This window comes from Zeugodacus cucurbitae, chromosome 3 (assembly GCF_028554725.1).
Source record: "Zeugodacus cucurbitae isolate PBARC_wt_2022May chromosome 3, idZeuCucr1.2, whole genome shotgun sequence".
NCBI lineage: Eukaryota > Metazoa > Arthropoda > Insecta > Diptera > Tephritidae > Zeugodacus > Zeugodacus cucurbitae.
In genome coordinates, this window is record NC_071668.1 from 2212495 (window position 1) to 2235172 (window position 22678).

At 37.1% G+C, this 22678-nt stretch overlaps 3 protein-coding genes across 7 annotated transcripts; all 3 read left to right on the forward strand.

The window, feature by feature from the left end:
• LOC105209750 (cyclin-Y) lies at positions 1–4418 on the forward strand. 2 transcript variants are annotated; one of them, XM_011180331.3, is made up of 4 exons: positions 3–160; positions 212–327; positions 1460–2604; positions 2670–4418. In XM_011180331.3, exons 3-4 carry the CDS (start codon positions 1866–1868, stop codon positions 3050–3052), a joined length of 1122 nt encoding a protein of 373 aa, XP_011178633.1. In that variant the 5' UTR covers positions 3–160; positions 212–327; positions 1460–1865; the 3' UTR covers positions 3053–4418. The 2 variants fall into 2 exon arrangements, with proteins under 2 accessions (XP_054083720.1, XP_011178633.1); XM_054227745.1 differs by having other exon boundaries at positions 1–327.
• Positions 4419–5055: 637 nt separating this feature from the next.
• On the forward strand, positions 5056–10087 carry LOC105209751 (homocysteine-responsive endoplasmic reticulum-resident ubiquitin-like domain member 2 protein). Of its 3 annotated transcripts, none has more exons than XM_011180334.3 (5): positions 5056–5499; positions 5560–6119; positions 7943–8466; positions 8532–9038; positions 9112–10087. In XM_011180334.3, exons 2-5 carry the CDS (start codon positions 5823–5825, stop codon positions 9461–9463), a joined length of 1680 nt encoding a protein of 559 aa, XP_011178636.1. In that variant the 5' UTR covers positions 5056–5499; positions 5560–5822; the 3' UTR covers positions 9464–10087. The 3 variants fall into 3 exon arrangements, with proteins under 3 accessions (XP_011178636.1, XP_011178637.1, XP_054083719.1); XM_011180335.3 differs by having other exon boundaries at positions 5056–5494; XM_054227744.1 differs by having other exon boundaries at positions 5056–6119.
• A 2172-nt stretch (positions 10088–12259) lies between these two features.
• On the forward strand, positions 12260–18324 carry LOC105209752 (alpha-aminoadipic semialdehyde synthase, mitochondrial). 2 transcript variants are annotated; one of them, XM_054227196.1, is made up of 10 exons: positions 12260–12400; positions 12488–12713; positions 13262–13408; positions 14892–15068; positions 15165–15543; positions 15612–16186; positions 16562–16632; positions 16701–17785; positions 17850–18026; positions 18094–18324. In XM_054227196.1, the coding sequence occupies exons 2-10, from the start codon at positions 12591–12593 to the stop codon at positions 18210–18212; spliced, it is 2853 nt and encodes a 950-aa protein (XP_054083171.1). In that variant the 5' UTR covers positions 12260–12400; positions 12488–12590; the 3' UTR covers positions 18213–18324. The 2 variants fall into 2 exon arrangements, with proteins under 2 accessions (XP_054083171.1, XP_011178638.1); XM_011180336.3 differs by having other exon boundaries at positions 12335–12713.
• The last annotated feature ends 4354 nt before the right edge of the window (positions 18325–22678 follow it).

A 22678-nucleotide genomic window follows, 5' to 3' on the forward strand; every position in this document is an offset into this window, starting at 1 on the left:
CTGCGCAATGCACACGAACACACCGGTCAAGCCGATAAACGAAATACCGAAAAATCACAAAAACCGCAACTTCTGCGAGAAAAATTAGAATTTATTTATTTTATAATTGAAATACTCGTAATTGTGCGGTTTGGACATATTTCATTTGAGATAAACTGAGGTGTGAACATATTAAAATGTAAGAAATCAAATATCAATATATTTTCAACAGACGAATTGCAGTTTGTGCACCAGCAACAACAAATACTATACGAAAGAGCCACACCAAACGTCTACGCAAGGTGTCAGACGGACAAAGGAACCGTAAACTACAAAATAAATAAGTTTGTAAGTGAAAAACTATTTAACATGAAAATATCTAAGAATCAGTATGTGTAATAGCATAAATGGATTGGTAGTTGGCTAATACTATTTACTATAAGTGTGTAAATTAGCTGGGAAAACCCCAAATTCCGCAAGAAATATAAACCACCGATTGACCATACATATACATTTGCTCCTGCCAAGCGCTTCCAGTAGTTGGATGTATAACCAAGTATTTCGTAAGATGCGAAATGATGCCATTTTTTCTAAAACATGCTAGAGTCTAAATATTTTGATTTTAGTATTTCGTATATTCATAAATTCATCAAGTCACTTGACATATCAATGTTAGATGTAGATTATGTCAACACTTTCATAAAACGTTCAACAGTCATAAGTGGCTTAATTAATTATATTCTTATCTTAATCTGCTGTGATGTCGGAAGGTGAGATACATATGCAAATAAGTGTCCACATGTGTGTATTTGAGTAAAAAAAATTAAAGAAAACTCAAATTTACGGCTTATTGGTCTTATTTGTATAACACCGTAGCAATTTTCCTAATAGTTTTTGCTGCAGTTACGCACATACAGACTTATCTAAATCCGGTTAGTTTGGAAATGAACGCCATAGGCTCTTTTGCATTACCTATGAACGGTTCAATTTCGCGCCCACACAATGCACAATATCTTTTAGTAAACACTCACTTTTGTTTTGCTTTGGTGTATTGAAACTTCCAACAACTTCATAATAATTAAAACAACAAAAACTATCTATAAATTATAGATAATTGTGAAAAAAGCCAATTGTCGTTGTACATTAATTAATGTGTACGCAAACATATATGTATGTATATCTATGTATTGATAAGGAAGCTGGCTCAATATTGCTGACTACATTTGCATATATTTTTGCCGGCTTTTTGTAATTACCACCGACGTAAGCATGAACAGAAACTCTTCGGTGGTAAATATTTGCTTTTCTAGCGCAATATTTGCATAATTGTAGCTATGACTGCTTGAGAAAGTATAACCTGTGAATGAAATTCAATGAAAATGGATTTCTGTATAATTTTTTACAAAATCTATGTTGAGTTATGAAAGAAAAAAGCCATCTATCTATATAGTAAGTAATAATGACATACTTCTTATTACAGATACGCCAAAAACGAGCTCGGTTATCAGCAAATATGTTGCAGCTATTTAAGTAAAAGTGCCAAATATTGAGGAATAAGACGAGTGTTTGTGTAATATTTGCTATCAAAATATACAATTTCGTTCGAAGTCAACGATTCGCTCTTTCGCTGCACAAACCTCATTCACATGTATGCCAAATATTGATGAAAGACAACCACGCCTAATTTGGTTGAACTCAAAATATAACATCCCAACTAGTCAAAAATTGATGATAAAAAAGTATGAACTGAAAAATATAATTTATCGACCCCAGTTTGGAATTTCCTCGCCTTGAGAGATCTCTTTTCGTCTATTATATATCATAGGATATATAATTAATTAATAAAACAATAGTTAAGTATCTGTGTGAAGTTTAGTGTTGGAAAAATGGGAAACAAAAACTCGTGCTGTGCTTATGCGAGTCCACAATCGGATCGCAAATCAAAAGAAATTCCACCTGTCTATGAGGAGCGTCATCATGTACATAGCAGTCATCACATCTCATCCTCACAACATCAGTTAGATGGTCACATCTCTGCTTCCACGGCGGCTATTCATCACAGTGCTGGCACACTGGACAATCCACACAATTTGCAACACATTTCGGAACGTGAAGCTCTTGAGGGCGAAGACGATCCATCTGTGGACCCCACAGCTGCAACCATGTTTCTCGAACGCTCCAAAGTCGAAAATGGAGGAATTTCTCGAAAACGTTCACAACACCAAATCGCGCAACAAGCTGCGAATTCAACTGGGGGTGGCTTGAAAAAAAGCTCGTCCTGTTCTACTATCTATTTGGATGACAGCACTGTTTCACAACCGAATCTGAAGAATACAGTGAAATGTGTCTCACTCGCAATTTATTACCACATTAAAAATCGACAATCGGATCGTCGGCTGGACATTTTCGATGAGAAACTACACCCATTGACACACGATGCCGTGCCTGACGATTATGATTCGCATAATCCAGAGCATAGACAAATTTACAAGTTCGTGCGCACTTTATTCAACGCAGCTCAATTGACTGCCGAATGCGCCATTATAACACTAGTCTATCTCGAGCGCTTGCTAACCTACGCAGAATTGGATTTGGCACCGTGCAATTGGAAGCGTATGGTGTTGGGTAAGTTTGACGAGTTATTAAATGTAAATGAATGTAATTAATATCAAGTATTATTTCTAATACAGGTGCCATACTACTCGCCTCCAAAGTTTGGGACGATCAGGCAGTGTGGAATGTGGATTATTGTCAGATATTGAAAGACATTACGGTGGAGGATATGAATGAACTCGAACGTCAATTTCTCGAATTGTTGCAATTCAATATTAATGTACCCTCATCCGTCTACGCCAAATATTACTTTGATTTGCGCACGCTTGCCGAGGCGAACGATTTGTCCTTCCCCACGGAACCACTCTCCAAAGAACGTGCGCAGAAATTGGAAGCCATGTCTCGTGTTATGCAAGATAAAGTAACTGCCGAAGCTTTAAAGAATGGTATAAAGAAGTGGTCTTCAATGGACAACATTAGCCAAGGCGGGCCGCGACGGTCCGTTGCTATACTCTCGTGATTTTCGCTAGTTTATTAGAACAATTAAACAAATAATCGTATGCAAAACAGACGTACAGCAACAAAATTAAAAAAAAAAATGAAATTTTTCGAATTAAGCGCACATATTTTTAATTTGTCTGCTCCATAACACTGTTGCAACTGGCCGGTGGTAATTGAATGCCAAGTGTTGAGTTTGGCATTAAGTAAAATGTCAAATAGCAGATGAACTTTCCATGTTAAGCATTTTAGCTAAATGTGCAATCTCTTATAAAATAAAATTCAAATTACATTTTATTTGCTGCAAAAGTTACACAATTGATAAGAAGGCATCATTTATATGTCAATTTTTCTTCAGCAATATGTACAATGTGACTTCCGAGAGCGCCCAGTAGCAGGCTCTTTATTATTATTTTATATTTTGCTCGAATTGTGCAACTGAAGCGTTGAAAGACCACTTTGAAAAGCTTTTAAACGAATCTAATTAGTACTGATACGAACTAAGCGGTGCGAACTTTGGTAAATAATATTGAGATTTTAAAAATAAATAAATACAGCGGCCAAAAAAATAATATGAATTAAAGTAGAAAAACTTCAGAACACTCTGAGACGTATGTAGATATTTTAATGCTAATGAAAAACGATTGAAAAATTATAAAATATTCATCAAACAAAGGTTATAATATTTTTATAATTCGTTACAGTGCTATTACAGAAACAAAAACTTTAGTGGCAATAAGTTTAAGAAATCCTAGAAAAGAATTGCATTCAATTGTATTTTTATATTAACAAATTAACAGCTTAATAAAGTTTTGTTTGCTTTCATCGCGCTCATTAACACCCCTCGCTAATATACTGCTAAAAACAAAAACCATATATTTTTGTATAAAAAACAATTTTGTGATGTTAATGTTTCATGCGATTTGCTCTTGAAAATTTAGTTTTCCATACGTATTTAATGATATATAGTTTTTATAAGTAAAAACAAAACGAATCAATTGTGTTTGATAAGCATTAATGTATGAATTAGTAATAATTAGTTATAAATATGTACTTTTAAAAGTAGCGAACTACATTCAGCAAAAGAAAATACTTGAAACTTTTTAGTATATATGTATGTATGTAAGTTTTACTGCTATATAACGCATTAATAAGCACGGTAACGACCGTCAAAAGCGGAAATTAAATCATCAGAAACCGATAACGGATAAAGCATTAACCAAAAGATCGATTTTGAAGTAGAATGTAGTGAAGGATATGCAATAACAAATTAAATTATCATTAAAAATACCAAAATATCAATGCGAATGACTTAAGTGAAAAAAAAAATTAATTTGTATTTCTTTTACACATAACGATGTTTAAATAAAGACTACAATTCGATACAATGCCACGAGAAGTTTATAAATCTTGCTTACCTCGAAACTTATTAGTAAAAATCAGAAAACAAAATAAATAAGTTCACTAGAAAAATGCTAGCGCGCGAGGACGCCACTAAATAATTTTTGTTTCCTGCCAGAGTTGCCAGCTGTTTACTTATGCATAATCTATAAAATAATCCCATTGGACTGAAAGTCACCATTCACAAGCTTAATACAATGATATTCAAATATATTCACAGTTTTTTCAATAACGTATTTATTGCATCGAGTATAAGCTTCGAGCCTGTGCCCCAATATAATATAGTTAGTACGCCTGATAAAGTCATATTTAAATTAATCACATGACGAACATTCTTATGGTAGGGACGTTGGGGTGTTGCATCCACAATATATGATTCCAATACAAATAAATATTATCTTCCAATCCGCCAATCAGAAATGACCAAATGTGTGCATAACTGAGGTGAATGTGTGTGTTTCGAAAAGCGAAACGTTGAAGAAAGTCCAATAAGAGCAAAACAAATTGCGAAGAGAAATCAAAAGGGAATAAGGCCGGAAATTTTTTCAGAGGGTAATTTGTTTCGCGTTATATTTTTTGTTTAGACTTGAATGTTGTTCTAAAAAAATATTTCTTTGAATATTTTGTTCGTCGGTTCCTAAAAGTATTCGGTAAAAACAATTTATACTTCGTTAAAAGCTTTTCGGAAATTTTTACAATTAAACAGTGTTGCTACTTTTTATTTGCACATCACAACAGTGCTGCTTGAATTGAAAGCGCGAGAGAAGTACAAACGAATAAAGCGAGTAGAGGAAGCAAAACTGCCAATAGCGAAGAAATTGTGTAAAAAATCGAATTTTCTTTGTGATTCGCTAACATTTTTATGGAAAATCTGACAAAATTTTTAAGTTAAATTGTTATTACAATCAGTACGTGTAAAAACCGAAAATATTTGAAATCAGAACGCAAAATCGTGCAGAAAAGTTAGTGACGCGAAGCCGAGCAATTGAAATTTCAATACGCAAACGAAAAACAAGCAGAAGCAAAAAATTACTATTTAGAAACTGGGGAAGGAGGCAACAGCGTAAGGTGGCACACATGTTCGTAGTGTGAAGCAGATAAATTAAATAATATTAATACTAAAAATAGATGAGAGGCGCTTATAAACATCAGTAACGGAAGATTGTTCAACTGAAGCAGTTGTTAAATTTTTGCCAAAAACGTTGTGAAGAGAGCAAACTGAATTTCTCTGCGAAAGCTAATTAATATTGGGTGGAAATAAAAAACAACGAACACAATCAAAGCATTGGCATCAATTAGCTCACAGTCTTCATTTGACTTGGTTTTTTTTTGTTTTCTACGTGGTTGCAAATTATTTAATATAACAACAATTGCGATTGCAAATTTGAAATATGAACGAAACAGCTGCAGCGACAACTTCGTCCACAACGCCCTCTGCAGCAGCGGTTGCAGATAGTGCCAGTGCGGCAGCGACTACAAAAACTGCATCCACAATGAACTCAGCTGGAAGTGTTGCGTCAGCGTCTACTACTACAACAACAACAACAACAACTGCAAAAGCAACAAGTGTTAAATTATTAATTAAAGCCTCAAACCAACAGTATGAAGATCAGATCCTCGATATTGACTTGCTATGGACGGTAAAGCGGTTAAAAACACATTTGGAAATGGTATATCCGAATAAACCGGTGAGTGTCCGCTTACAACAACTAAAACAACATGAAATACAACATTATCCAATTACATGTGATAACCAACTGGTTATCCGACAATGTTTTTCTTATCAAAAACTAATATTGCGAATGTTGTTGCATACATTTCTACACACATTGCTCATCTTTGCATATTGTTTTGAACAAATTAGGCGTACGTGTTTTTGTTATATCTACTATTATAGTGAGTTCTATAGTTGTTTCTAAAACTAGCTTTACTTGTTGGAAAAGTGACGGAGCAAATTATTTCAGCAATTGCTAATGAACTTAGAATAACATTAAAAAAGTTTTACTCTAACTGTATAATGATCATTAGAGAGCGCAAAAATTTGCGACAATAAATGTATAATATATATTTAATGGTTCCATAGCTTAAGTTCATTAGCATTTCGATAAGCAGTTTTAACAATTTCAAGTCAAGTTTGATAAAGTAAAGAGAAGTTTTGTTGGTCTATATGTTAGGCTCGTTAATAATTGTCGACGTTGCATAATTACCAAAATAAGAGTTTCTATTTACAAACAAAGTGTGTATGTATGCATAACTCTGCAAGCAAAAAAATATAACATATAAAAATACAGTGGATCGTACGCAAAATTCTACAGTTTGTTATTTTGCTTTCACATTTTCTGCGTTTATCTTATCAACAATGTTCCAGTAAGCTTTCTGTATGTGTACTTAACAAATTGCCTGCCTAAGTACATTTCTATTTGTACGTATGTATGTACATATGTATATAGGTACACTTGTGTATATAAACGTACATTTGTAGAGGAAACGCAAACGCTTTGCAAACATCTCGATCGGTCGCAGACCGAAGGTCTTAAGTTCCAGTTCGTTATACTGCGCTGATTGTACGGTATTTTATTGTATTGTATATTTATATTTTGTTGTGTTTTTTCTAGCAGTCGATTAGAACCTTATATTAATAAAACTGCTAGAAAATTCTTGGTCGCTTTCAATCACAAACATTTCATCATTTAATTAAGTTTGTGTGTTTCAAGCGGTTGCTCCAAAATCTCCCGCTGTCAAAGTTTGCGCTGATTATTTATAACAAGTGCGTTATCAGTAACAATAATATTAAAAACAAACGCCGAATTGAGGTGAAAATAATTCTTCATGTTAAATAGGGCCACGTGTACATTTAGAAATTTCGTCCTGTGTTTAATGCGTCATAAACGCCATTAAATATATGTAAATTTTCCGTTATAAATGATTCTTCAGCATTCGTTTAAAAAGTAGTGTTATACGAATTGAAAAAAAAAAAAACACAAAGCAATTTAGTTTTGCATTTTATATAAGCATACACATATTATATGCAATTTAGTTATGTAAAAAGTTAGGAAGGTTGAAGTCTGAAAATGCCAACTGCCATGTTTGTGTGTTACACGCTATTGCAAATTGCATCAAATGCAATCTTCCGTACATGTATTTCACGCCATCGATACCGATAACATTTCACACTCTTCCGAAAACAATTAAGTGCATTCAATACACACTTGTATAAGGCATAGTAATATTTGTGCACACATTTATTTATAATGCCTATATCCATGTCTGGCAGAGCCACTTTATGTGGAAAAAGTAATGGACACGTCACTCTTTGCACTCATCCACTTACGTTGATATGGTTGTATGAGTTGTACATAAACTAAAAGAAAATCCGACACAACTTTGTCAATAATGCATCTCTTGCTTATTATAGAACTATTGAAATTGTTTTGAGCTGTGCTTCAGTTTGAACGAACTCAAATTTATGTTTATAGGTGTTAATTAATATCATTTGCTTTTTCCATTACAGCCGGCCGATGAGCAGAAGCTGATATATTCGGGTCAGCTGTTGAATGATAGCTTGCTGTTGAAGGATGTTATACGTAGCTACAAAGACGTTTATACACATAATCACATAATACATTTAGTGTGTACACCGAAAAACGCTTTAAATACGAATTTTAAACAGAAACCGAAAGTTGTCCCATCCTCGTCCTCCGCCAACATGAGTCACAGTGCTAATACCGGCGATGGTTTGCGCCAGCGTCACGTTGCTGGAACCGCTGCTACAAACGCTGCACCACAAATCAGCTATCAGCAACAGTACTATCAACAATACCAACAACAACAACAGCAAAACCTTTTGTTTCCACAAATGAACCAACCATTGCAAAATCTACAGTGTCCCACATACGATCCCAACAACTCGCAAAACGTGTTGCCTTTCGCGATCCCCGGGCAGTTCAATATTCAGGCAATGGCTACGCACCAAGTCGCCATGTACCACTGGATGCAGCAAGTGTATTCACAATATATGGAACAGTATACACGAATGTGAGTGCTTGAATGCTTTTTTAAACTTATTTAACTGTAAATTAATAAATTTCATATAATTATAGGGCTAATACCACCACACCGTCTGCTGGCATCGCCAATTTAGCTACGCAAAATTTAGCCACAGCCACAGCAGCCAATTTGCCCGCAGTCGGCGTTAGTCCATTGGGCTTTAATCCCTTTCTACAACAGATGCCTTTCATAGCGCCAAACACAGCGGCGGGTGCAGCTGCTGCAGCCGGCGCTAACAATCCTGTGATATCAGCCGCGACCTTGCTGTCGCAACCGGCTCGCGTGCAGCCATTGGCGCAAGCTGTGCCCGAAACGGACGGCAACACGGCGGCGCAGGCGGCTGTGGGCGAGCAACCCCAACAGGCGGCGGCACAACCGGAGCGGCAGCAAGCAGTTGCGCCACGCTTTCCCAATATCGTGCAGGAGGAGCAAGAGAATCGTGACTGGTTGGACAGTTTCTTTGCGATCACACGGCTCGCTATCTTTTTGACAATACTGTACTTTAACTCATCTCCATTACGCTGCCTGGTGGTTGTCATTATTGCTAGTAGTATTTATCTGTAAGTCAGACATTTAAGTTATATCATATATATTTTGTCTAATTACGTCCATTTCTTGCTTCTATTTATGTAGCTACCACATTGGTCTGTTGCGCCCGCGTAACGAGCGTAACAACAACAATATCAATCGCAACAATAACGCGGCGGATGCCGACCAAATACGGCGCGGTGTACGACAAGTACAACAAGCTGCACAGGCCGACGAACGGCGCAATCCGGACAATGACGCTGTCGCCGGCGCCGATGAAGCCGCAGTCGATAGGCCACAAACTGCCGCCGAGGCAGCGGGCGCGGAAAGTACAGCGCCAGTGGCTGCAGAAGCCATTGAAAATAACGACAATAATGCCGCATCTGTGATTTCGGTTTTGCGCACTTTTGTGGTGACATTCTTCACTTCGCTGCTGCCCGAACCGCCGACACTTTGAAGGGAGACGCAGATTGCAATGCTTTAGATTGGGATTTAATAGGCAGTTTCCTAAATGTATATTCAAAATATTTGTATTAATCTAACCAATGTTTGTTTATCTTCCGATAACGTTAACACCACCGTCGTTTATACATATATGCGCCAATACAAATGTATGGAAACCATGTCCTTTATATTAAATTCGAAATGTATGGGACGAGGCATATGGAAATGCTAATATGCTTAAATGCGTGTGTAATGTAATTATTCACTGATTCTAAAGAAAGCTGAAACTGTTTTTCTCTATTTATTATTATTATTTTTGTTTTAAGCATTTTAATGTTAGTCTACTATTGAAAACACCAGTTACATGCCGCTAATCACTGATTTAAGCATTGGTTGTTTAGTGTGTGTGATTACTATAGATATTCCATTGGAGAACGATTTTGTTTGCTAAAATTTATGTCGAAACTACTGAAATTCGTAGCTTGTAACGTCGCCTCCTTATTTAGCTGCACCAACACACACGACTATCTAGATACTGTTTTAGTACACTTTAACTGATTTTTGCAATTGTTGCGTCTGTTGGCGTTTATTACTTTGTTTATAGCTTTTAAGTAACAAATAAACTTACATATACTTACATAGATACACATTTATAAATAAATAAAAAAACAATGAGAAGTATATTTATGGTATAAGAGACCATTCTGATTAATAAAAAATAAAAAAAAAAAAACGAAACAAAAAAATAGACGAAACAAAAAATTTCACTCTTACTGAAATCATTTCTCTCAGGGAAATCATTTCCTTCACTAAAATCACATATCACACCATTAACAGTCTAACTGTGAACATCAGGGTCGAGGAAATCTATTTCGGAACTAGTTTTCAGACCGAAGAAACAAGGATTTCAGGCACATGAGCCTATCGTATTTTCTATTGAAAACAGTCACAACGGACTGGCACCTTTAGTTGTCCAATTGGGATCCATCGCGAAATCTATCACGTAGGCCAGCCATTTTAACCTAACCTAGTAAGTATCAGAGATGACACTGGAACTCTATATGTGACACAATGCCAAACAATATATCCAAATCCATGAAGACATTAACCTAAGAGACACTACCACAAAATGTCCGGGAACTGTTCATGCAATCTCGACCTCGAAGTCGCCGAACACAAGACCAGATCACTAAAATCTAAAACATCATAGGGCGCCGGTCCATATATGCTTTGAAAGTGCAAGGCAAAAAGGAACTAAGACCTACAGCCTCCTCAGCGTCTCTTCTCCTGAATGATGCCTTGATTTTAAACATATTTTTCGACGATCCCTCAAATTCACTCATCTAACACCCACTCCCCGCTGAAGCTGCTTTCTTAAATGGCTACAAAAACAAAAATAACTCACAAGAAAAAGTAGCCTAGTCTTATCTCTGAGCTTGGGCATTAGCATGCGTTGGCGGCGTGTGCGCTTCATCACATGTAAATATTATAAAATTACAATTGCTTGGCATGAATGAAAAGCCACTGCGAGTTGTGGCAGCAGCCTCATAATATCTCAATAGATAAGTGACAATTGAGGCCGATTTCCACTGCTACAACCAACCACATCATTGTCTAACTTGCATTTGTTTGAGATGGAACATTTCATAGTGATCCTCTCTCTCTTTTGGACCATATAAGCTTCCAAAAGAGGCTATTATAGCCGAAAACATAAAATCTGAAATATATTTATGATAGTTAAATGAGATAGTTGAAGATATTTGACACCCTAAGGATGCCCAAGAAACGAGTTAGAAACATATTGGTTCATATTTTCAGTTCCAGTATACTAAATTTTTTATTTTCGAACATGGCTTCATTGGAGTCCAATGGACAGTCAATCGAGCGGACTGCGAGCTATGAACCCGATCCAAGGCATACGGGGACACAACAGTCTTATCAATGGATCTGACCCCGTTGACATTTCCACGTTTTTTGACCTCGTAAGACCCCTTTCCGGGAAGTAATTTAATGATAATGTAAATACAATCATCAAGACTGAATCCAAAAAAAAAAAAAATGCTACGAATAAGGTATGGAAATGTTGGAAGAAAATCGTCCGGGACCCGGGTCAATAAACAAATACATATAATGTAATGATTAACTCATGCATTCAACAATTATCTCTTTGGGAAATACTTGAGACTTACATAGATATGTATTGAAATATAATTAAATTCATTTTGGGTGATCCTGTGGGTTACATATGTCTATGAATCTGGCTTGTTAGAGTTTATTCGTACGTGTTCTTAATATAAGTATTAAAAGTAGAGGGACCTTATGTCATCCCTTGAGATTTCCGTCTGTTCATGTTTAATTGATTTCTTTAATGTTGAATCTGGCACAAATCATATCGGTAAAAACGTCTTTTTGATCCAAAAACTTAAAACAAAAATTCTGGTCGAGATTCAGCTTTTTCCGGAGTTGCTAAAATATCAATATATATACATATTATCTCTAAGACGCGATAACTTATTTTTTATAATTTTTGAGAAATATGATTTTTATTGTTAAGAAGAGAATTTCAAAGATCGGAGTGACTGATAGCGAGAAGAGCATAAATAATATATTTAGTACATTACATACAACACGTATGATATATGGAGCTATATGGACATGAGTATCTCAATATGTTCGTATGTATGTATGTATATTGACTTCTGACGTTCGCTGATATACTTGGGTCGCCTTATCAGCGCAAAGTGCATTGAGAGCTATTCTATGCGCTGATATGAATATGAATATGAATAATCCATTTCATGGTGTTTATTTTTCGGACAAAAGATTTCGCACGAAATCTCGCCGCTGCTGGCCGGAGCTGGCTGATAGGGGCTCGTCGACTCCAATAGCGATTAGAATGTTTCGAACACTCGAAGGAAGCGGATCGAAAGCCAGTGCCACTAAGAAAAAAGTAAAGCAAGTCCGATTTGTGATTTAAAAAGTGAAATTATTTCATTTGTGTTTTTTGATAAGAATACATACATGCATACATATATAGGTACTGGTACATATGTAGTACATAAATAGAAGCTGGAGATTAAATATTTACAAAGTATTCAATTCAGTGGCGAGTGTATGCGATTTTCGAAATAGGCAACAAGATGATGAGATTGCTGCAGTCTCGTGCCACACTATCAGTGACGGTTGCAACGGCCACAGCAACAAAAAGCAACGTGATAACAGTCAAGGATGGAGCGACAAAGTCATTTAATAGATGGCGTCATGTGAGTAATTTTCGCAATGAGAGATCTTCATGTAAGGAGAAATAATTAACGGTGCAATGAGTGTGTAATGAGCTTTTGACCTCCTTTTATTGTAGTCTAAATATAAAATCGGGCTATAGCTATACATTGAAGTATACCTTAATAAAACAACGACCTTCATTACGGCCTTGCCTGTTTTAAATTTGGAATTAACGTTATAGCGATTTAATCAGTGCAATAAAAGCAAATATAAACAGAAAATCGTCATTAGTCAGGCTTTAACAATTAGAATTTTCTTCCTTTTAAGTTTATAAATGAGTTCCTTAAAGATAAATTAGTTTTTTTCCCAGTTCCATAACTGCTTTACATTGGTTCTATTACGCAATAAATACGTAATACTTAAGCCATTGTTAATGACGAAGGGTCATATTCAACCGAAAGTTTAATTTTTTAATTAAATTTATGATATTTTTGATTTTTGATTTTTATTTTATAATTTTTTAAAATTTTTGATCTCACTTCTCTTTATTTAAGTAAAACCAATTTTATTTGATTACTTTTTCCCTTAGCATGGCAAAGTTATTGCTATACGACGAGAAGACCAATCGGTTTGGGAGCGACGAGCACCATTCGGGCCTTCGCATGTACAAAAATTGGTAAAACAGGGTGTCAAGGTCATAGTGCAGCCCTCGAATCGACGCGCCTATCCCATGCAGGTGAGTGAATAAGTTTTGAAAAAATTCAAAAAATCCAAAAAACATTTAACTAAATTTAGTAAAGTTCCGCCGAAGTCAAAAAAATGGCGTTCCCATTTTAAGTACTATTAACTAGTTTCATAAAACTAAAATCTAGCTGCGCAATAATAAAAAAAAATAAATTCTAAACATAATTATGCTTATCAATTACAAATTGACGTTTTAATTATTGTGTATAAATTTAAAAATATTATTGCGAACAAATTTGCGATTAGCGCCAATAAATTGAGGCGTGCGCGATCGGCCAAGATTCGGTTTTCTGGTGAATGTTTTTATTGAAATGATTTGCATTAACTCACTTTATCGGCACTTCATCCACTTTTGAACACTTGAAAGCGTTACACTTTCATTTCAGTAAAAGTTATGGACGATTAGATATCGAAGTTAAAATTATATTTACGATTACATTAATAAATTAGATAAGAACACAAAATCAGAAAACAACAAATCTTGAAATTTTTTAAAAACAAAATTTCCGTTGAGCATTACTGATCTTGGTATAGTTGATAAGGCAGCAGCCGATTACCAACACTTGTTTGTGTTCAAAACGCACGCCATTAGCGATAAGATATCGCTCTACAGGGGGCCAATGCAGTGATCACGCTGAAGAACGAGATCATAATAACAACAATAAATCGTAAATAAATATAGCGCCACTTCAGCCACTTGGACCCAAGTCAACAAAACTCCTCAACTTAGAATTCTATGTTGTAATTATTGTTTATGGCCTCCTCCTTCATACTTAAAGAAGGTCAATAATATGATAAAAAAAACATAAAATGAAGTGCAGATAATGGTACATAAGTGTATAAAATTGGGGCTGGACTGAAAAGGTCATATCTTTTTAAAGAAAAACTCATTTTTTAAATCAAAAATCGATTTCATTACTCATTTTAGTTACTATCTACGATGATACTCTATAACGATCTGCTAGCGTTCATTTACTCAAAGTAGGTTCCAGAATCCCCTCCTCGCCGCAAAAGACCTTCCAAGAGAGAATTTTATTGAAGTCTAAGCACAGAAAAAGTCTATAGAGACCAAATAAGAAGAATACAGTAGTTACTGAATCTATTCTGTCATCGTTTTCATTGATTTTAAACCCGGCGCATTGTTTCGATTAGTAGCTAGCGCGATATCCACTTTCGGGCACTCGAATATTCTGGAGTGATATGCCCAACACGTTCCTCCGATATTTTAAGAGTATTATCTATGGCTCTCTAAAATCATATTGTATATCTTTGTCCGAAACAGACTCCGCTGAGTTCGTCATCTCAGTGCTAGAGTTGGTAGCTCTTCAAATTTTTCAGAATACCCAAATTATTGTAGTTATCATATATAATATGATAATATATGTATATAGTCCATTTTCTCTGAGTTTTTGATAGATCTAAAACATGTTGTATTTAAGTTGTCTGATAGGAACCTATTCCCTTTCTCTTCACAGGTTTATTTGCATTCTGGTGCCACCGTGCAAGAGGACATCAGTGAGGCTTCTGTGATATTTGGTGTGAAACAGGTGCCAGTCGATGCGCTCATTCCAGGAAAGACATATTGCTTCTTCTCGCATACAATTAAAGCTCAGGAGTCCAATATGCCACTGCTAGATGCCATCTTAGAGAAGGTGAGTACTTAACAACTTCATCAAATTCGTATGGCTAGCATTCCAATTAATTACCTCATAATCAACTCGTCACTCTGATTTTCGTGTCTTTCACAGAATATCCGTCTGATTGATTACGAGCGCATAGTGGACGAGCGTGGCGCACGTCAAGTTGCATTCGGCAAATACGCGGGCGTAGCGGGCATGGTAAACATACTGCATGGCGTTGGTCTGCGCCTTTTGGCGCTGGGTCACCACACGCCCTTCATGCACATCGGACCAGCGCACAATTACCGGAACTCGTCGATGGCACGACAGGCAATACGCGATTGTGGCTACGAAATCTCGTTAGGCATGATGCCTAAATCGATAGGACCGTTGACCGTTGTGTTCACCGGTTCGGGCAATGTGTCACAAGGCGCGCAGGAGGTGTTCCAGGAGTTGCCGATTGAGTATGTGCCGCCCGAGATGTTGCGCAAAGTGGCTGAACATGGCAGTGAGTAGTGAGCAATTGCAGTTAGTTGGGCTTAAAGTGTTTCATAATTCTGTTTTCTGTGTACGTAGGTCAGAATAAGTTGTATGGCTGTGAGGTTAGTCGTTCGGATCACTTGGAGCGCCGCGAAGGTGGTGGCTTCGACGCACGTGAATATGACGAATTCCCTGAACGCTATATATCCACGTTCAGTTCGAAGATTGCACCCTACGCCTCAGTTATTATCAACGGTATCTACTGGGCGGTAGGAGGTCCGAAACTCATAAGTATACCGGATGCTAAGAACTTATTGCGCCCCGCGAACACGCCTTGGTTGCCAACCAGCAAAGGTAGCCCGGCGCTGCCGCATCGTATGTTGGCCATCTGTGATATCTCGGCAGATCCGGGCGGCTCCATTGAGTTCATGAATGAGTGTACCACTATTGATACGCCTTTCTGTTTGTACGACGCTGATCGCAATAAGGACATGAAGAGCTTCAAGGGACCAGGTGTCCTTGTCTGCTCAATCGATAATATGCCTACACAGTTGCCGCGTGAGGCGACAGATTACTTTGGTGAACTACTTAGTCCGTTTGTGGACGACATTATTAAGAGTGATGCTAAGAAACCGCTCGAAGAAGAGACTTTCTCATATCCCATTAAGTCGGTAAGTATCAAAGAATGAATGCAGAATTCTATATTCAATCACTTTACAATCACAATAAGTTCCAGTTTACTTAGATCTTGAATTCATTCCTACGTAGTAACTATATAAAGAAGTCTATAATAGACTAAACGATATATGCAGCTAAAAATAGCAACAAATAACTGATAATGAAACTCATAGCGAGCAATAAGTCGGAGCGCGAGTGTAAAGCAGCGCCGTATGCGTTGAACGTGTAGTCTTTTTCAAACCTGATAAGAATAGGATGTGTTTTTGTTTTTAGCCTAGCATAATATTTATTTCAATATGAACACTGAAGATGTTAGAGATATGTCGTTGGTTAGTATATTTTATAATTTATTATCTTTTACTTTTTAGGCGATCATTGCCAGCAATGGAAGCCTGACCGATAACTTCCAGTATATACAGGAGCTGCGTGACTCCAACAGGTACTGTTCAAAATATTACTCTCCATTATTTATGTGAAATAATTGCTGACCACCTTTGTTCCATGCAGCAATCGTTCGCGCCACAAAATCGAGGGTCGCTTCGAGGCGTCCAAGAAGGCGCTTGTATTGGGCGCTGGTATGGTCTCAGCGCCGCTAGTCGAGTGGTTGGCCCGTGAAAAAGATGTCTCGATCACCGTCTGCTCTGCATTGAAAGAAGAGGCGGATAGCCTGGCACGGAAGTACAATGGCGTGAACAGTGTTTACCTTGATGTCACCGAGAGCACCGACCATTTACAAGAGTTGTGCGCCAAAGCAGACGTGGTCATCTCTTTGCTGCCATATACGCTGCACGGCATGGTTGCTAGATGTTGTGTGGCTGAAAAAACTCACCTGGTTACCGCGAGTTATTTGAGTGACGAGATCAAGGAACTACACGAAGAAGCGCGTCGCAATGGTGTTACCATTATGAATGAAGTCGGACTCGATCCAGGCATTGATCACTTGCTCGCTTTGGAATGCATTGATGAGGTGAAGGAGAAGGGCGGCGTCATTGAATCGTTCGTTAGCTTCTGTGGCGGTTTGCCGGCGCCTGAGCATTCAGACAATGCGCTGAGATACAAATTTTCTTGGTCACCGCGTGGGGTGCTGCTGAACACCTTGTCCGCAGCGAAGTATTTAAGTAGAGGACAAATTGTGGAGATTTTAGGCGGCGGTGATTTGTTATCAAATCCAAGAACTCTCAAATTCTTACCTGGATTTGCACTAGAAGGCTTCCCGAATCGGGATTCAACCAAATACGCAGAGCTTTATGGACTCGGAAGAGATGTCCATACGCTGTTGCGTGGCACCATACGCTACAAAGGCTTCACGGAGTGCGTACAACCGATGCAACTGCTCGGTTTGATTGATCCCGAGCCCCATCCAATGTTGCATCCACATGGACCGGATGTAACATGGCGTCAGCTCGTGATCAATTTGTTGGGTATGGCCGATTCGAGTATCTTCTATGAGAACTTGAAGCAAAAGTTGGTCGAACGTATTGGCGACGCCGATGGTCTCGAGAGTTTGGGACTATTGGAAGACACACCGGTGGTGAAACTCAATACGCCATTGGACACGCTCAGTCACTATTTGGCGAAGCGTTTGGCATTCGGTGAGCATCACCTATGGGGGTACATGTATTACAGTTGCATTACAGCTTTCTATTCTCATTGCAGAACCTCACGAACGCGACTTAGTCATATTGCGTCACGAAGTGGGCATACGCTGGCAGGATGGTCGCCGCGAGGAGCGTGGCATCAACTTTGTCGTCTACGGTCAACCTGGTGGACACTCGGCAATGGCACAAACTGTGGGCAAACCGGCGGCAATCGCAGCCAAGATGATTTTGGATGGTAAGTTTTGGAGGGTTTTGTTATCACTCTCTCTTTACCTGTATTTACATGCCTCGTTTTCTTCTAGGCGAAATACAAGAGCGCGGTGTATGCTTGCCCTTCACGCCCGACATCTATCGTCCAATGTTGCAGCGGCTACGTGCTGAAGGCTTAACGGCAACGGAAACAACCAGAATCGTTAACTAAATTTTCGTTTATTTTTATTTGTTAAAACTAAAAGGCTTTTTTTTATATATTTATATGCAATTTTTCAAAATTTAGTAAGATAGGAAATAATAAAGACTTTCAATAAAAAAATAAATAATTTTTTTTTTGTACAAAATTAACTTTTGACCAAATTCTTAGTGGTTGCCACATACTTGACTCATGTATCAAACACATGTGAAGTTCAATGCACCGTCTTCTTAAATTCTTATTTCCATTATGAGTTTTATTAGTAAATCAACCAAATAGATGGCAGCACGTGACCTAACGTACGACCATTCTTCTTTTTTATGCAGTAAATCACCGCTTTTTTTACACTAGTCGGCGTACATTCTGAAGTTTTTTCATAAATCTCGTTGAGTTTGTTCTTATCCGACACCATAAATTGACCCAATTTAATTTTGCACCATACTGTGTTAGCGGGCTGCGCCTTGGGGGCAAGCACATTTTAAAGAACTTGCCACATTACTCTTGTCGATTAGTAGGTTAGGTTAGGCTAGTAGGCAGATCTCTGTATATGCAGGAAGATCTCATTTAGACAGGGAAGTATATAATATTTACTTCGAGCGAGATTCGAACTAATGACTTTACGTGTTGCAATCCACTACTAACTTATTATTGGTAATTTATCGCCTTCGGTCTTACAAACACCCACTAAATATTGGCACCGAACATGGAAAGCTCTCTGCAACATAAATTCTCACATCAATAAATTTGATTTGATTCCCACAATATTAATAGACATATAAGTCACCGTATTTGTCAATTTCGGTAATTGCTCGTGGAAATAAGTAGAATGTAATAGTCTTAAAGTTTTCTAACATTTCCTCCGTGCTTATTTGGACGCTTGCCACATAATGGACGGTCTCGTCAGTCCTCCTCCGAACACCACTTTCAAACGCATTTGTTTGCCTGCGCTTCAAGCGCTGCTGCATCTTCTCGTTTCGCAAGATTTGCACCACTCGCGCCTCGCAGCAATGGCGCTTTTTTCCCGCGAAGTGCAAGCATCGGAAAAAGTGTACTCGTGTCTGTTGGCTTTGATTTAGTGCTGCCACGTTGCACCAGGGCATGCCTGCCGCGCGCTGCACCGCCGACCACACACCACCGACGGCCACCACAAACACCTGCTTGCTCGCTGATGCCACAAGCGCACTTACGTGTTGTTTGTGTTGGTGTGTGTGTTTGTGTATATGGACGTCGATGCTGCTGGTGGCGCTGCGTTGAACGATGGGCGCGCATGAATTCTCAGGAAGTGATAAATGATTTTTAACGATGCATTCGTCTACTTTGCCTGCGTCGTCTCTGCTCCGCCGGCGCTTTTGTCGCCTTCAATGGCGCACGCAGTGTAGGCGATGCGACGCTCCTACTGTTGGCTGTTTTGAATTTGGTTTCTCGTTTGCTTTGTTGTCAGCGTTTGTTTGCTCCTTTCTCCGGTCTATTCTTGGTGAATGGCATGCGCCTCAGCAGTTGCTGGAGGACATTTTGCTCAAGCAGCGTGGCTGTTCACCTGCGAGGAGTGTTGCGTAAAAAACGCGTCGACACAGCGAAATCAACAAAAGAAACGGTAAATGGCGTTGCTAAGTGTTTGAGTAATTTGTGGACGATGGTGGAATTCAAATAGTTCTACTGGTGATTCAAATGCATTGTTTGTGCTTTAACACATCGGTAATATAATAGAAAACTAAATAATTATAGTGTAACTAAGAGATGTGTTTAATAGTTAATAAAATTTTATAAAAAAATCTTCAAATAATGTGAAAACCACAATTGTCCCAATTAATTACTATATTATCTATTTGCAATTATTGTACAATTATTTAGGTAATAATGTAGCTATTATGAGAAATGTGCAAAATTAGTTAATTATATAGTCTACAAAAATAATTGTACGCCTCAATAAATTATTGCTCTCTTCAAACATACTACTGACCCAAGTAAATGGAATTGGAATGGAAAGAAATTTTATTTTCTTCAGCCTATTTTGTAGTCTCACCTATATAATAATTCAATACTTTACCTAAATTAATAAATATTCTCTTGTAGCAGCATTGCAAAGTCCAAAGGCATTATTATTTTCTTAACAAGTTTAGAAATTATTTCCCTCAACTGTTACAGTAATCTCCGCTTAAGGCAGTAGTCTGCTTTAGAAGCCGAAAAAAGCGTTTTTTTTTGCAATTTTTTTTGAAAGGGAAGGTAAACGGAATTTTAAGACGATAGTATACTATATTTAAGGCTTAAAAAACAATATTTTATTAAAAAATATTGAAATTTTTTCAAAGTTGTAAGTATTTTACTGTAGTGCCTGGAGTCTGCATTTGTAAATCGGTGCCGGTGATGGAGGTCGTGCGTTGCATCTGAAAGTGTCGAATCAAATTTGTTTTTTAATTTTTATAAGTTTATTTTCTTTATGAACTAAAAAAATACCGAAGAAGTTATAAAATTCCAAATTTTTTCGAAGTTTGAAAAAAAAAATCACTTTTTTATGAAAAAAAAAATGACTTTAATTTGCAAAACAAGTTGTTTAAATAATACTTGTGTCCAACTTTTTTAGTTCAAATAGATGATAATTTAATACTGAAGCTAGATCACTTTGGTTTTTTTCGATCGGACATATATTATTTTTGCTATCGCCGGCATCGTTTTCTAACACTTGTGAAAATGAAAACTCGAGAAAACGCGCTTTAAAGGTCTGCCTGAGCATTCGCACCTGCTCGACGCTCGGCCACTAAAATTGCTCTAGCTTCGAAAATATGTCGAATTGGCCTCTGGAATTTTAAAGACATATTGTTCGATAGTTTTGGAAGAGATTTAAAACAAAACAAAAAATCGATTTTTTGAAGCCTGTAAAGCAGACTACTGCCTTAAGTGCCCTTTCTTAACACACAAGACTTTTAAGTGTCTCAAAAAAGCGGGAAAGGCACTTAAACGGGAGTGCACTTAAGCGGGGATCACTGTATATAACAAACAATTATATAATAATGGGTGTTTTTTTAGTGTGCCTTCCGCGTGGTTTTCAGTGTGGTAATATTTCTTTCGGAGTTATTCTTTTTGATAGCTGTCACTTGATTGATACTCCGTTTGGTTTGCCATTTCATAATGAAAGCCCTTATTCCGGCACAAAGTTTGTGGCTGATATATGGCCTCGATTGTTGCAAAAGGTGGTCGAATATTGGGACTCCCGACTAAAATTTTTTCAAGCTTCGTCACTTGTCCGAATTCATTTTTAGCACATAATGGCAAACCCTTTTCTTTACAACAAAGCTAAATTCTTGGTCATAACATTAAATTATCTGCGTTTTATTTCTTCTTGAAAATCTCTCTCTTATTTCCCCTCTCTCTCCCTTTATTTACAAGCTTTATCCAATTTTCTAATTGTCATAAATTATACATGTAATTACCCATATACTACATATCTATCGCGTGACTAAACTGACGGAAATAAAATAAATCGTCTCTTGTCGATTGGATAAGATCTAATTTGAAGACTTCTAAATAAAATTAAGACAATTACAGTGTAGTCTTAGAACTTATATGATTTAGCACATTTAGTTTTAGTATTAGTAGCGCCTTTCCTTCGAAAACATTGAATATAAGTTTATAATGTAAAATCATCACTAATATTATCGGCTTCAATTAAATAGATGATTGCGCTCATAATGAGCTTGCTATAAAAAGTTTGAAGGTGAAATCAACTAAAGTAAAAACAAGTGTAATAACGTCAATTGTAAGACGCAGCATGAAAAAAAATCATTTACATAAAACTGTATTATTGCAATTTATATAAATGGAACCTGGTCTAAAATGATGTGTAACTGGTCCACGCAGTAAAAAGTGATGTTCGGATAGACTTTAAAACACAGTAAAGTTTTGAATTATAGCTAATACAGTTATATTTACTAATTGGATAAATATTTTTTATAAATATAATGCACATATCATAAATATATAACCGCTCTTGTGAAACCAAATTTTAAACTTAGTGACAGTCTCCAGATGTTAGACCAATTTCCCGTGTAAGTACGTTGTAGGGTATCAAAAATTATGCTAACGTAAAAGTAGCACATGTTTATACATACTTACACTTACGCACATAGATAGTTATAGCTGTAAATTGTTGCTTTTGTTTGTAATACGAATATTTATTTGATTTTATTGCAGCATCCAAAGCTTGATAACCTCTGAGAGGCAACATTTACACTAATCATGTTAACACATTCAACAAGTGCAAAAACAATGACAGCGATATAATAAATGTCGTTTAGGGCTCTGTTAAGATACGAAAACATTTGTTGCTCATTATCGAAGGGGGGGACTTTGGTGTTGCTCAACGCGTTCAGAGAGGGCGACTCGCTAAGCGGATTTTAGAGTACTCTTTAATATAATTTTCTTAAAATATTGAGTTGAGGGAAACAAGAACACAAAGCGAGTCGACTGACCTCTCATACGTC

Coding starts and splice junctions, on each gene's coding strand:
- LOC105209750 (XM_054227745.1), top strand. CDS start 1,866: ATGGGAAACAAAAACTCGTGCTGTGCTTATGCGAGTCCACAATCGGAT. Junction 2,605..2,669: donor TTGGAAGCGTATGGTGTTGG/GTAAGTTTGACG, acceptor TTTCTAATACAG/GTGCCATACTACTCGCCTCC.
- LOC105209751 (XM_054227744.1), top strand. CDS start 5,823: ATGAACGAAACAGCTGCAGCGACAACTTCGTCCACAACGCCCTCTGCA. Junction 6,120..7,942: donor TGGTATATCCGAATAAACCG/GTGAGTGTCCGC, acceptor TTTCCATTACAG/CCGGCCGATGAGCAGAAGCT. Junction 9,039..9,111: donor ATTGCTAGTAGTATTTATCT/GTAAGTCAGACA, acceptor CTATTTATGTAG/CTACCACATTGGTCTGTTGC.
- LOC105209752 (XM_054227196.1), top strand. CDS start 12,591: ATGATGAGATTGCTGCAGTCTCGTGCCACACTATCAGTGACGGTTGCA. Junction 13,409..14,891: donor GACGCGCCTATCCCATGCAG/GTGAGTGAATAA, acceptor TTCTCTTCACAG/GTTTATTTGCATTCTGGTGC. Junction 16,187..16,561: donor TCTCATATCCCATTAAGTCG/GTAAGTATCAAA, acceptor TTTACTTTTTAG/GCGATCATTGCCAGCAATGG.